Source organism: Megascapheus bottae, chromosome 21 (assembly GCF_031878675.1).
Source record: "Megascapheus bottae isolate mThoBot1 chromosome 21, mThoBot2.hap1, whole genome shotgun sequence".
NCBI lineage: Eukaryota > Metazoa > Chordata > Mammalia > Rodentia > Geomyidae > Megascapheus > Megascapheus bottae.
In genome coordinates, this window is record NC_143529.1 from 39,601,942 (window position 1) to 39,615,485 (window position 13,544).

At 47.2% G+C, this 13,544-nt stretch overlaps 1 protein-coding gene across 1 annotated transcript; it reads right to left on the minus strand.

The window, feature by feature from the left end:
* Positions 1-6,787: 6,787 nt before the first annotated feature.
* Mterf4 (mitochondrial transcription termination factor 4) lies at positions 6,788-13,293 on the minus strand. Its single transcript, XM_090355180.1, is given in 5 exon segments — positions 6,788-6,922; positions 6,924-7,228; positions 7,879-8,063; positions 9,875-10,367; positions 13,218-13,293. Coding segments are annotated over 5 exon segments (1,032 nt in total). The 5' UTR covers positions 13,239-13,293; the 3' UTR covers positions 6,788-6,894.
* Between the last annotated feature and the right edge of the window lie 251 nt (positions 13,294-13,544).

Consider the following 13,544-nt stretch of genomic DNA (forward strand, 5'->3'; position numbering starts at 1 on the left):
AAAATAGAGTATCAGAAATTGAGGATAAAACAGGAATTAGAACAAAAACTCTTAAAGTATAGGAAAAACACTCCAAAGAATACATCAGCCAGGCACGATAGCTCATACCTGTCATCCTAGCTATTCAGGAGGCTGAGATCTGAGGGCTGCAGTTCAAAGCCAGCTCAGGCACTAAAACCTGTGAGACTCTTACCTCCAATTAACTACCAGAAAACCCTAAGTGGTGCTGTGGCTCCAGGGGTAGGGCAGTAGCCTTGAGCTGAAGAGCTCAGGGATAGCACTGAGGTCAGAGTTCAAGCCCCACGACTGACAAAAATACCAAAGCGCCATTCAAGAATTGGCATATTCAGCCAACATATCAAAATCTATGCATAATTGGGATAGACAATGGAGAATAACTCAAAATTAGGGGCACTGAAACCCTATTTAAGAAAATAATAACATAAGTATAACAGAAGCCAGGCACTGGTAGCTCACACCTATAATCAGAGCTACTCAGGAGGTTGAGATCTAAAGATTGTGATTCAAAGCCAGCCTAGGCAGGAAATTCCATGAGATGCTTATCTCCAATTAGCCACCAGAAAATTGGAAGTGGTGCTGCACTGTGGCCCAGAGTCATAGAGTGCTAGCTTTGAGCAAAAAGAGCTCAGTACAGTGCCCAGGCTCTGACTTCAAGCCCCATGACCAACAATAATAATAATAATTATATATATATATATATATATATATATATATATATATATATATATTTGCCAGTCCTTGGCTTGGACTCAGGGCCTGAGCACTGTTCTTGGGTTCTTTTTCTCAAGGCTAAAGCTCTACCACTTGAGCCTCAGCAGCATTTCTGGCTTTTTTCTATGTATGTGGTACCAAGGAATTGAACTCGGGTGTTCGTGCATGCTAGGCAAGCACTCTACCACTAGGCCAGACTCCCAGCCATCAATAGATTTTAGGTTAACCAAGAAGAAATCTAATTCTAGGGGAAGCAATGCTGGAAAGCTTTTTCATACGTTGTCAGCACTTTTCTTTCATTGGGGGGTAGTCCAAGTGTCTGAAGCTGACCCTCCTCTTTGTCTCATCCACGCAGGAGTGCCATGGCTTGGCGTGCCTGCTTCGCTTCTTTTAAGTGAGAGAGAGGTGCCAGGCAACATGGGTGACTAGAGCCCCTGAGGGAACCTTCTGGACAAGGCCCAGTGTACTCCACACCTGGGGAAAGGTGTGGCTGGCCGGCTTCTTCTGAATCTTGCTCCTGGGGACAGCAGTTGAGTCCACTTGGGACGAAGAGCAATCTGCCTTTCCACGCAGCACTCACCAGCCTGGCTGAGAACATGTGCTAGGACAAGTCCTTCCCCACCTCTTGTGTGCGCTTCTCCATTCACTTTGTGGAGGAGATACAAAGCTGCAGTTAGCAGGTACACCTTAGGTGTTCATTTTTGTTCTAACGGAGGTGGTACTGAAAGCTTAGAAGGCAGGCTCAGCGGGGGAAGAAGACCTTAGGTTTGGGAAAGGGAAGGGATGAGAGAGACACCTGCTGGTTGGTATTTAGTGTTGTAGAGTCAAAGAAATTCGAGTGTAGGGTCTGCACTGGGTGAAGGCTTTTTTGCTCACCAGCTCCCCACCAGCTCTCACACACCAGTCCTGGAGCTGGAACTCAGGCCCTGGGCACTGCCTGAGCTTTCTCAAGGCTAGCACTCTACAACTTGGGTCACAGCACCACTTCCAGCTTTTTCTGTGCATGTGGTACAGAGGAACTGAACCCGGGTCTTGGTGCATGCGAGGTGAGCACCAAACCCTGGTCCTCACACACATACTCTTAAGAATGGCGTTGTGTGTGTGATGTGTAGATGGTAATTATGGCTACAGATCTTCTAAAATTTTTGCTTTACCAAGAAAGTGAAAGAACTTTGTTCAGGAACAATACATCCTATTTTTTCCACTAGAAAAAGACCCATGCATGTCCTATGTCCCTCTGCTTAAACATTCCATTGTTAAAATTTGCACTCTGGGCCAGGAGTTTGGCCTAGTGGTAGAGTGCTTGCCTCGCATGCATAAAGACCTGGGTTCAATTGCTCGGTACCACACACAGATTAAAAAGCCGAAGTGGTTGTAGCTCAAGTGGTAGAGCTCTAGCCTTGAGAAAGTCCAAGGACAGTGCTCAGGCCCTGAGCTCAAGCCCAGGACTGGCAAAATAATAAAATAATAATTTGCACTTTGAAGGCCTGACCATCCAGGTGTCAAAGGACATGCGTGCACATGTGTGTGCATACATAGACACACACACATTATTCTTGGTATCAAAAAAGTATTAAAAGTTCAGACAAGGAAGGCCTGCAGCAAAAGGTCTTCCACACCTGTGCATCTCAGCCAATCGTGCGTGCACTTTTCTCTTCAGTCCCCGTCATTACATCACTGCCGTCACTCAGCTGGTACTTAAAATCATTGCTTCCTCTGCCCTGGGGCTGGAGCTCAGGGCCAGGCACTGTCCTTGAGCACTTCTACCCGAGGCTCGCACTCCACCACTCGAGCCACAGCACCACTTCCGGGTTTTCCTGCGTATGTATTACTGAGGACCTAGGGCTTCTTGCATGCTAGGCAAGCACTCTACCAGTAAGTAGGCCACACTCCTGGCCTCTGTGCACATTTTTAAAATAATAGTTGGAATGTCATTTACCATTTACTTGCTTTAGTGTCAGGGAAACAAGACATGCTCAATATTTCAATCACTTGCATGTATATATATGTTTCTATTTTTCAATGTATTGGTACAAGCAAACGCAGTCTAAACTCACAAACACAAATTGGAAAATAATGCACACACAGTGTTCAAAATGGAACCTTTCTCATGGATTTTGTGGAGTAGGCTAATATGGTGTTTAATTCATGTAACTCCTGCTGTGCAAGTAAAGCATGTTTTTTTTTCTTAAAGTGTTTTCTTCCAGGCATCCTACTGTGTGGGTACTGGGTTTGTTCACTGATTTTTTCTTCTCTCTCTCTCTCTCTTTAGAATGTAGTAGTGATGCTATTATTGAAACAAATGATTTTTCTTTTCTGAAATATACTCACTGATGATTGTATGTGAGAGAATTTTAGTACTGTCATTTAGGCTTTAGTCATTAATGTGGGAGACTTAGGAGAAATGCATAGTGTAGACTAGTTTGCTTAAATGAGTTTTGCAGTAAACTGATTTTCTTGCTTTTCTCTTATTTAATATACATTAATTCAGAAATCATATTTGTAGCTGGGAGCAGTGGCTCACGTCTGTAATCCTAGTTATTCAGGAGGCTGAGATCTGAGGATCTCAGTTCAGAGCCAGCCCGGGCACTAAGGTCCATGAGACTCTTATCTCCAATTAACTACTAGAAAACTGGAAGTGGTGCTATGGCTCAAGGGGTAGGGCGGTAGCCATGAGCTGAAGAGCTCAGGGACAGTGCTCAAGCCCAGACTTCAAGCCCCACAACTGACCAAAAAAAAAAAAAAAAGGAAACCATATTTGGATTTGACAGATGTTTGGAATGACCAGCAGTTGTGATGCTTGCACTAAGGTTTTATTAGGAATGCAAGATGTTGAAAGAGATTTCAGTAGTACACATGTAACTAATTTATTTGAACTCTATGCTAAAGACATCTACTAGCAGCTGATTGTCAAATGCTTTTCAAAAACCTCATCACAGATGATTGGGGGAATGCTGAGTATCATATACTTCACATCAGCTACATAAATGGTGTTGTAAAAGAAGAAACACTAATTTGTCTGACATTCTATATTAAACTACTGCTGTTTGGCTTCATAGAATGGAATGTTGACCTAGTCCATCAGATCATGTGGTCTGGAGAGTGTTATTTATTCAGTAGCTTTACTTAGAATAAATCTAAAAAGATATTAAAAAAAAAAAAAAGCAATGCTGGTGATTTCACAATCCCAGACATCAAACAGGTACTGGTACAAAAATAGGCCCAAAGATCAATGTAACAGACTAGAAGACCTAGACATAAAGCTGTATGCCTATAGTTATTTGATACTTGGCAAAGAAGCCAAAAACATATGAAGGAAAAATGATAGCCTCTTCAAAAATCGGTGTTGGGCAAACTAAAATTGGGTCCTTGTTTGTTGCTATACATCAATGTCAACTCAAAGTGCACCGAGGACCTCAATGGCAGACCTGAACTTGGAAATGACTGTAAGAGGGAGCAGGAGAAACCCTAGAACTCACAGGCATAGGCAGACTTTTTTTTTTTTTTTTGAAGAGTTCCAGGGGTAAAGAGATAGAAGAAAGACTTGACAAATGGAATTATATCAGAATAAAAAGTTTCTGTACAGCAAAAGACATTCTTACAAAACTAGAAAGATAGCCAACAGACTGGGAGAAAATCTTCACCAGCAATACATCTGACAAGGGCCTAACAATCAAAACATTCATGGTGTTCAAGAAATACCACCCCCCCCAAAAAAAAACCACTAATAAATTAATCCAATTCATGGGCAAAGGAGCTTAAAAAGAGAATTCTCAGAAGAATGGCAAATAAAATCATGAAATGCTCAACATCCTTGGCCATAAAGGAAATCCAAATACAATCAACTTTCGGGTTTGGGAGTGTGGCCTGTGGTAGAATGCTTGCCCAGCATGCATGAAACCCTGGGTTTGATTCCTCAGTACCACATACACAGAAAAAGATGGAAGTAATGCTGTGGCTCAAGTGGTAGAGCTCTAGCCTTGACAAAGCCCAAGGCCAGTGCTCAGGCCCTGAGTTCAAGTCCCAGGACTGGCAAAAGAAAAAAAGTTAGCGCAGGACTGGCAAAAAAAAAAAAAAAAATTAGTGCCAGTGGCTCATGCCTGTAATCCTAGATATTCAGGAGGCTGAGATCTGAGGATCACAGTTCAAAGCCAGCTCAGGCACAAAAGTCCGTAAGACTCTTATCTTCAACTAACAGCCAGAAAATAAGAAGTGGCACTGTGACTCAAGTAGAACAGCCTTGAGCTGAAGAGCTCAAGGACAGTACCTAGGCCCAGAGTTCAAGCCCCATGACCAACAACAACAAAAAAGGTAAACCAAGTTCAGAGAGACAAATGGTGCATGTTTTCTCTCATGGGAGGAAGCCAGATTTAAAACATAATGGGGCATGAGAACCTATGCAAGAGTCTAGGCATTTACACAGAGACTGAAGAACACAGAGTACGACAGACACACTGGTTTTCTGGTATGGTTGTTGGTGGAGGTATTTCTGCTTTTGAATTTTTTTTCTTATGGGGGAGAAGGGAGTGCAGAAAGGGAAAAAGAGTGAACAATGCAATGTGCTATTCAGTATATACTAAGTGGAAATGATCATGGAATTTGTGGTTAGGAGTAGGAGGAAAAACTGGGGCGAAGCAAGGGGAGGGGTGACACTGTCCAAAGAAAAAGAAATGTCCTCCTCACTGGGCCTGTGAGACTGAGACTCCCTCAGTACAACACCTTCAAAGTAACAATAAAATTAATTATTATTTATTGTTTCAAAATTGTTTCTAAAAAGGTGATGTACAAAGGGTTACAGTTATAGATCATCTCTTTCAGGACAATGTCACCCTTTCCCTTGCTCTCTTCCAGTAACAATATAAAGTTATTACTGTTTGGTGGGTTTTTTTAGCCAGTCCTGGGGCTTGGGCACTGTCCTTGGGCTTTCTCAAGACTAGCATTCTACCATTTGAGCCACAGCACCACTCCCAGCCGCACCAGACTACTTCTGGCTTTTTCTGTGTATGCGGTACCAAGGAATGGGACCCAGGGCTTCGTGCACGCTAGGTGAGCACTCTACCATTAGAGTGAAATTTTTTTAAAAATTCCACCAAGCACATCTGAAGGTTGATTCTATCACCAAAAACGCATCCTGCAGCGCTGGCCCTCCACCACCCTGCCTGGTAGCTCACCCAACCCATCCTTCACCCTGCTCTCCACCTGGCCACGTTCCCTGTGCTGGCTGGTACCCAGTGAGCACCAGGAAAGCCCTGGGACAAGCCAAGATCAGACAGAGACCTGTACTCTCCCCTCTGGGCCACAGAAGCCCTCAACCGCAGGGGGCACCGACCAGCAGGTGAGTGCTCTGAGCTGGCACACTCCAGCAGCACAGGCCACCAGGCCAGAGATGCTAGGCCTGGAAATGGTGGCCAGCCAGACGAAAGCCAACTGGTTGAACAGATGTGTTCTTCACAGACAGAAAAGTGCCACTATTTTGCCCACCTGAAGAAAGCATGTGGAAGTCAAGGGCGCATGGCAGTCGCCTCCTTCTTCCTCTGCAGACACCGAGTGCAGTCAGGAGGCAATGGGTCTATGGGGTTTCAGTGCTCTGATACACTAAAGCTTCCCACTAACCTCTCATGATTTTGATATTTCCACCACAGGAAAGCCAAGGGACTCTTGCACCAGACAGTCCCTGTCCCTACACAATGTGTGCAATCAGACAAACATGCTCCGATAGAGAAAAAAAAAATACACCCTTTTTGGATGTATTGGGTCCCTTGGTTGTTGACAATTCTTTATTTTAAGTGACAGTCCACACGTCTCCTATTTGGTGATGGAGCTCCAGCCCACAGTGATGCACAACTTTTTCATAATAAAAATGTTTGCAAAAACTTGCCAGGACACCAGGGCTCACGCCTGTAACCCTAGCTACTCAGGAGGGTGAGATCTGAAGATCAAGGTTCAAAGCCAGCCTGGGCACAAAAGGATCTGAAACTCTTATCTCCAATTAACCTCTAGAAAACAGGAAGTGGGGCTTGGCTCAAGGGTGGGACGGTAGCCTTGAACTGGACAGCGCTCCAGGCCCAGAGTCCAAGCCACAAGACCAGCCCAAGGGAACCTTGTGAAAGTTTTAGGGTGACAATGTCCTTTGCCACGCCGGGCCTTTTCCTCCAGGCTCCATCATAGCAGCTCTTCATCTTCCTCATCAGTCCTCCTCATCGGATGTGCTGCTCTCAGGCTCCTCTTGCTCCTCCCGAGTCAAGAGCGCTTTAAAAACCCCAAACTCCTCAGCAGTAGAACAAGCTGTCCTGGCCAGAAACTCAGCTTCTGAAACCCCAAGGATGTCCTTGAGCAAAGGGTTAGCAATCTGCGTCTGCCCCTTTTTATCAGGGGTTTGGTACCGTCCTAGGCGCTCCAGGTAAATGTGTCTCTGCTTGATTTTGGTTATTGAATGCCGCAAGAACTTGGTCTTTACTATATCCAGATGCTTAATTCCCATCCTAAAATAAGCATACTAGAAGACACAAACACATTTAGGAATCCTACTGCAGAATCTTCAAACCTATCCTAACACAATTCATGAAAAAACTTTTGAGTTACCCAAAAGTATTCAAAAAGAATTACCTCACTAATATGGGCAGAATATGACAATTCAAGTTGTCATAATTGTACTAAAATGTTAGGATACTATTACATTTTTAAAACCAACAGGTAAAAAATACATTCTAAGGACAGCATGTTTATTTTTTTATGTTTTAGTTATTTGTTTTTAAGTTTTAGCTATGACTTCAGGGACCAGGAGCATGGCCTCGTGGTAGAGTGCTTGCCTAGCATGCACGAAGACTTGGCTTGGATTCCTCAGTACCATATACTCAGAAAAAGCCCAAAGTGGTGCTGTGGCTCAAGTGGTAAGGTGCTAGCCTTGAGCAAAAAGTATCCAAGGACAGTGCCCAGGCCTTGAGTCAAGCCCCAGGACAGTCAAAACAAAACAAAATGAAACTACTTCAGAGTCCTTACTTGCAAAGTAAGAACAGGACCGGGTCATTTAGTATTATGGAACAGCTTTGATCTGAGTGTATATCATCTCGACCACAGACCTTACTCCACTTGAAAACTGTGAAAACCTGCAGGGATCTGCCTAACCACCGTGACAGTCAGTCTCACCTGGAATTTGTACTCCAGGGCATCGGGGCTCTCCTGAAGAACGCTGGGGCATCTGGACAAAATCTCAGTGACTTGCTCTCCTGTGAACAGGCACTTCTCCTTGAGGACCTGGACCACACTGTCGATGTCCTGATGACGCATGGTGAAAATCTCAGGGCAACCAGAGAGCACTTTTTTCAGTTTTCCTGCAGAACATTATGAAAAGGCAAACACACAATTTCAGGGTATCACAGAAAGCCAAGGGCTGCCTGTCCATGACTGAAGCTGGATCCTCTCACTCACAGAATGAGTTCCAAGCTCAGATATTCCTTCTACAAACACCTCTTTCCAATCAGCCCATCCCACCTCTGCCCTTCCATCTGCTGGTGCAACTTCACATCCCTGGCCTTCTCCTGCCCTCTTTACTAGGAACCACATCACAGATGGAGAGTAGCTTCCCACAGCAAGGCTCTGGGGGTAGTTTTTCCTTCTGTAATGAGACATCCGTGACCAGCGCTAACAGGACAGAGGAGCCTGACCTCATGAAAAGGCCTCTGGAAACAGTGACAAGGAAAAGGCCAGCAGTACTCATGGCATACAGCCACACAGACGTCCCATGGACAACTAAGCATTTTATCCAAACTGAGGCACTGGTGAGTGAAAGAGGGTCTATTTGTAACTGCGCTCAGACAGCAAGTACCAACTGAGGTTATTCCAGGCATACTGGGGTACATATGCAGTTGGGTAAAAATCACCTAAACTGTCTATTCAAATTTTCTAACAGCTTAATCATGACCTTTAAAATGGGTGAGAAGGGCCAGGCACCAGTGGTTCACACCTATAATCCCAGCTACTCAGGAGGCTGAGATCTGAGGATCATAGTTCAAAGCCAGCCTGGCACAAAAGTCGGTGAGATGCTTATCTCCAATTAACTACCAGAAAACGGGAAGTGGCATTGTGGCTCCAGGGGTAGGATGGTAGCCTTGAGCTTGAAAAGCTCAGGGTAGCACCCAGGCCCCCGAGTTCAAGTCCTACAACTGACCAAAAAACAAAAACAAAAACAAAAGTGTGAGAAAGGCTGTGGATGAGTGGTAGAGTGCTCGCCTAGCATGCAGGAAGCCTTGGGTTCAATTCCTTAGAGCCACATAAACAGGAAAGGCTGGAAGTGGTGATGTGGATCAAGTAGTAGAGTGCTAGCCTTGAGCAAAAGAAGCTCAGGGACAGTGCCCAGGCCCTGAGTTCAAAAAAAAAAAAGTATGAGAAGTAAATTTAGGAGTTTGAGCTCCATCTTCATCTCTTAAACAGTTGCTGAATTTGATCATTAATAACCATAACACATTCTGTATTAAGTTTGAGCTTTTAGATTACACTGTATAAGATAATCTGTTATGAGAAATAGACTTGGTAATGCAGAATTCTACAAGATACAGTGGACTCTAAGCCTCCCTGCCCTTGCCTGCCCCAAAGCAAGACTTATCAGGAAGAGTCGATAATGAAAATAACTAGCAGTAGGATTCCTCTGGCTGAGCAAAGGGGGCTGAGACTTTTGTGGGCTCCCCTTCTCCACAAAAAAATCTCAACTTTAGAAGTCCTGGAAAGGTGAAAATTGTTGGAGAAGGGGAACAACTAGAGGGAGACCACTCTACCAGCTTACTAGCAAGGTCTCTCAGGTTCCACCCAGCTGGGACTGAGTTTAGAATGGCATCCTTGACTTTATGCCACACAAGGCACCAAGACCATGTCAAGTCGGCTTTCATATCATCTGTCACCATCACATACCAACACTACCAGCTGAACACAATGTGCCTCCACTGTTCCAGGATCTAGAGGCTTAGTGAAACCAAAGCCTGTCCAGCTTTAATCTCCCCATATCCCTCCTTCTACAGAGGACACATCACACCTCCTCCACCAAGACACTGACTCTTCAGAAAACTTCCCGAGCCCACCAGTCCTTAGGCTAATCTTTTCTCAAGTCAGACTTCTCGAAACATTACATCAAATATGCATTTTCTTTTACCTTCTCCCAAGCCGAGCTTCCGCAGGTAACTGGAGCGCTTCTTCATTTGTGCCACAGGCAATTTCACTAACTGGGGACATCTCTTCAAGGCCACACATACAGGCTCTGGATCCATACCCAAGAGAATAAACTCTGAAATGATGTCCAGCAACTGTTTGTGGTTGACTTTTGGCTGGATACGGAACAAGTCATTAATATGGGCATCAGTGAAACCCATGTCATGAAGGGAACTGATAACTGTCTCACGCCCCACGGACCCTTGTTCCAGGGCCGGCTTCTCAGGAAGGTTCTGAGCCAGATGCGTTTTACATACTGGCTTTTGCACATAGCTTGTGGGTCCAACAAAAGACAATTCCTTTAGGCTCCCTCCCTGGGAGGCTGTGGTCAGTTTACACAACAAAGCAACAGTCTTCCTTTTCTGCTCTCCAAGAACAAGAGTTCCCTTAGCCAAACCAACCATGGTAAGCGGGAATAAGTGGTGCCAGCCAAGAATCTAGAAGACACAGGACCAAAAGAAAATCAATTCCAGCCTAGAATAATGAATGTCACAAGACTTCTGAACCAGTGTACTTGGACTTTTCTTCCACACAAACGTTTTTTATAGGCAATCTGAGAAACTATAAAAGCCTACCTAGAAGGAAATGCACATACAGAGAACAGATCCTAGATGGGAGCCACCCTGGAGAGAGTGACTATTGTTGCAAATGAAGTATCAGAGTCGGAAGGGTACCCTTGGCTTTAAGCAGAGGTAGGGTATACTAGGGAAAATGAGGCATGCTGAATGGCAGCCAGGAATTAAGCAGTGTATTTAGAAACATAGAAGCACTATCTCCTTTGTTTTAGCCCTTGCACTCCTTTATAAAATACAGTATTTTTATTTTATTTATTTTTGCCAGGCCTAGAACTTGAAGTGAGGGCCTGGGAATTGTCCCAGAGCTGCTGCTGCTGCTTCTTTTCTTCTCTCAAGGCTAGCACTCTACCACTTGAGCCACAGCACCTCTTCTGACTCTGTTTATGTCATAATGAAGAATCAAACCCAGGGCTTCATACATGTTAGACAAACATTCTATGGCTAAACCACAAGTTACAGCATTAATACAAGAGGGAAAAAACAGCAAGAGAAGCTTTCTCCATCTGACCTTGACTGCTGTCTCCACCAAACAAGTGTCCTCTAAAAACTGAAAAATGACATCATACAAATAAAAGGGGGTTGTGGCCTAGTGGTAGAGTTCTGGCCTAAACGCAGCACTAAACTCAGGTTTGATTCCTCAGTACCACATACACAGAAAAAGCCTTAAGTGGTGCTGTGGCTCAGAGGTAGAGTGCTAGTCTTGAGCAAAAGAAGCTCAGGGAAAGTGCCCAGGACCTGAGTTCAAACCCCAGGACTGGGAAAACAAACAAACCACAAAACATGTATCAAGCCAGATGCAGTGGCTCACGCCTGTAATCCTAGCAGTTCAGGAGGCTGAGATCAGAGGCCACTAAAGAAGGGGAAACTCTTATTTACAATTAATCTCTAGAAAACAGGAAGTGGGGCTGTGGCTCCAGGGATAGGGAGGTAGCCTAGAGCCGAAGAGCTTAGGAACAATGCCCAGGCCCAGGGGTAGGGCGGGAGCCTTGAGCTGAAGAGCTCAGGGACAGCGCCCACCCAGGCCCAGAGTTCAAGCCCCATGACCGACCAATGAAAGGAAAAAAAAAAAAAAAAAAGACATGTATTGGTTGGATACTCAGGAGGCTGAAATCAGGATTGAGGACGTTTCGAAGCCAGCCTGGGCAGTAAAGTTCATGAAACTCTTATCTCCAATTAACCGTTAGAAAAAGTAAAGTGCTACTATGGCTCAAAATGGTAAGAGGTCTAGCCTTGGGCAAAAGAGCTAGTTATAGCACCAAGGTCCCAAGTTCAAGCCCCACAACTAATAACAAAGACATGTATCCTGGAGAAGCAAAGTTGGAAAAAGGCCACCTCCTGGCTCCCATTTGTGGCAGGACATATTCTCTATCTCAAGAATAAACTCAGTTTCCTGACAATTGCAGCACAGGCTAAATGAGATGTACTCATTTTTTTTTCAAAATTTTATTAGTGTATATTAATTGTACTGCATGGACTTTACTGCAAAGCATTTGATCTTTACTATTCTTTCTCTGGTCCCCTAAAGCATTCATGTTTTTTCTTTTCGATTTTCTGCTTAATTATTGCAGTGGACTGTCAAAATTACTTGATAATATCAGCATTAAATTTTAAAAAATAGTTGGAAGCGGTAAGTCACACCTGTAATCCAAGCTACTCAGGAGGCGGCGATCTGAAGAACAAGGTTCAAAGCCAGCCCTGGCACTAAAGGCACTAAGAGAGACCACTATCTCCAATTAGTCACTAGAAAAGGGGACGTGGGACCGTAGCTCAAGGGTAGGGCGGGAGCCTTGAGCTGAAGAGCCCAGGGACAGCGCCGGGGCCCAGAGTTCAAGCCCCACGACACCCACACACAAATAATAATAATAATAATAATAATAATAATAATAACTGAACTTAAACAAATGCAGCCGCGATACTCACTAGACACCAGGTTGAAAAACATCTACCCAACTTGTGGAAGGGGACGGGAGGGAAGGTTTGCCTGGTGTACGTAAACGCGCATCACCTTTGTAATGGCATTTAAAAGGAAACAAGACGGAACGCAGTCTTCGCTAGAAAGGACGCCGAACCGCAAGGGTCGGTGTCGGAGATCCCGGGCCCAGGGGTCCAGGGGCCACCCGGAGGGGTCGGGGTGGCGGGCGAGCGCGGCTCTGCGGAACCAGGAGCTCCACGCGGGGGTGGAGCCCGGCCTGGCCGGCCTGGAGGCCCAGGTCCAGTCCCCGCGACGGGGAAAGGGCCGGAGGTGGGGCGGAGGCTCGGCCGGCCAGGCCAGGGCGCAAAGGACGGCCACCGCGGCGCCCCGGCGCCCCCGCCACGCCCGGCCACGCCCACGCCCGGCGCCCCCCGCCCACGCCCGCCCGCCCCCGCCGGCCAGGCGCCCACCGCCGAGGCCCGCCGCGGACCCGAGGGGCAGCGTCCCCGCTCGGAGGGGAACCACCCGGCCCCGCAGCCCGACCCGGACGGGAGGGAGAGGCCGCGCCCGGCGGGAGCGCCCCGGACCCGCGGCCCAGGCTCCCTCCGCGCGCACAGGACACCTGATGCCCTGGGACTCGGGCTCTGCCGGCCGCCCGCGGCGGGCCTCGTGGGCCTCGTGGGCCGGAAACCCGCCGCGCGCACGCGGGGCGCCCGCCGTCCCGGGCCGCCCCGGGAGCCGCCCGCAGAGGCCGGTGCGAGACGACCTCACCCCGCCTCATCCCGCACCCCGAGCCTCACCCGCCGGCCAGGCGCCCCCATGGCGCGCGGACGGCCTCCCCTCGACGGCGCCGGAAGTCGGCCCCGCCCTCGGCCCGTCACTTCCGGCCCCCGGCGCGCAGCCGCCGCGGCTTCCGCCGCCTGCCCGGGCCGCAGGGCTCCGCCCCGCGCTTCCCTCGGCCTCGGGCTCCGCAGCCTTTTGGCGCTGTTGAGGTTAGAACGGGGCCGGGACGCACGGAAGGGCCCGGGTCTTCCCGAGAGTCCGACTGGAGGCTGGCAGGGGGCGCGGCGCCCGGCAGGCCGCGGCGGCCCGTGGCTCACGGGGTGGAGGCCACGCCCGCCGCCCGC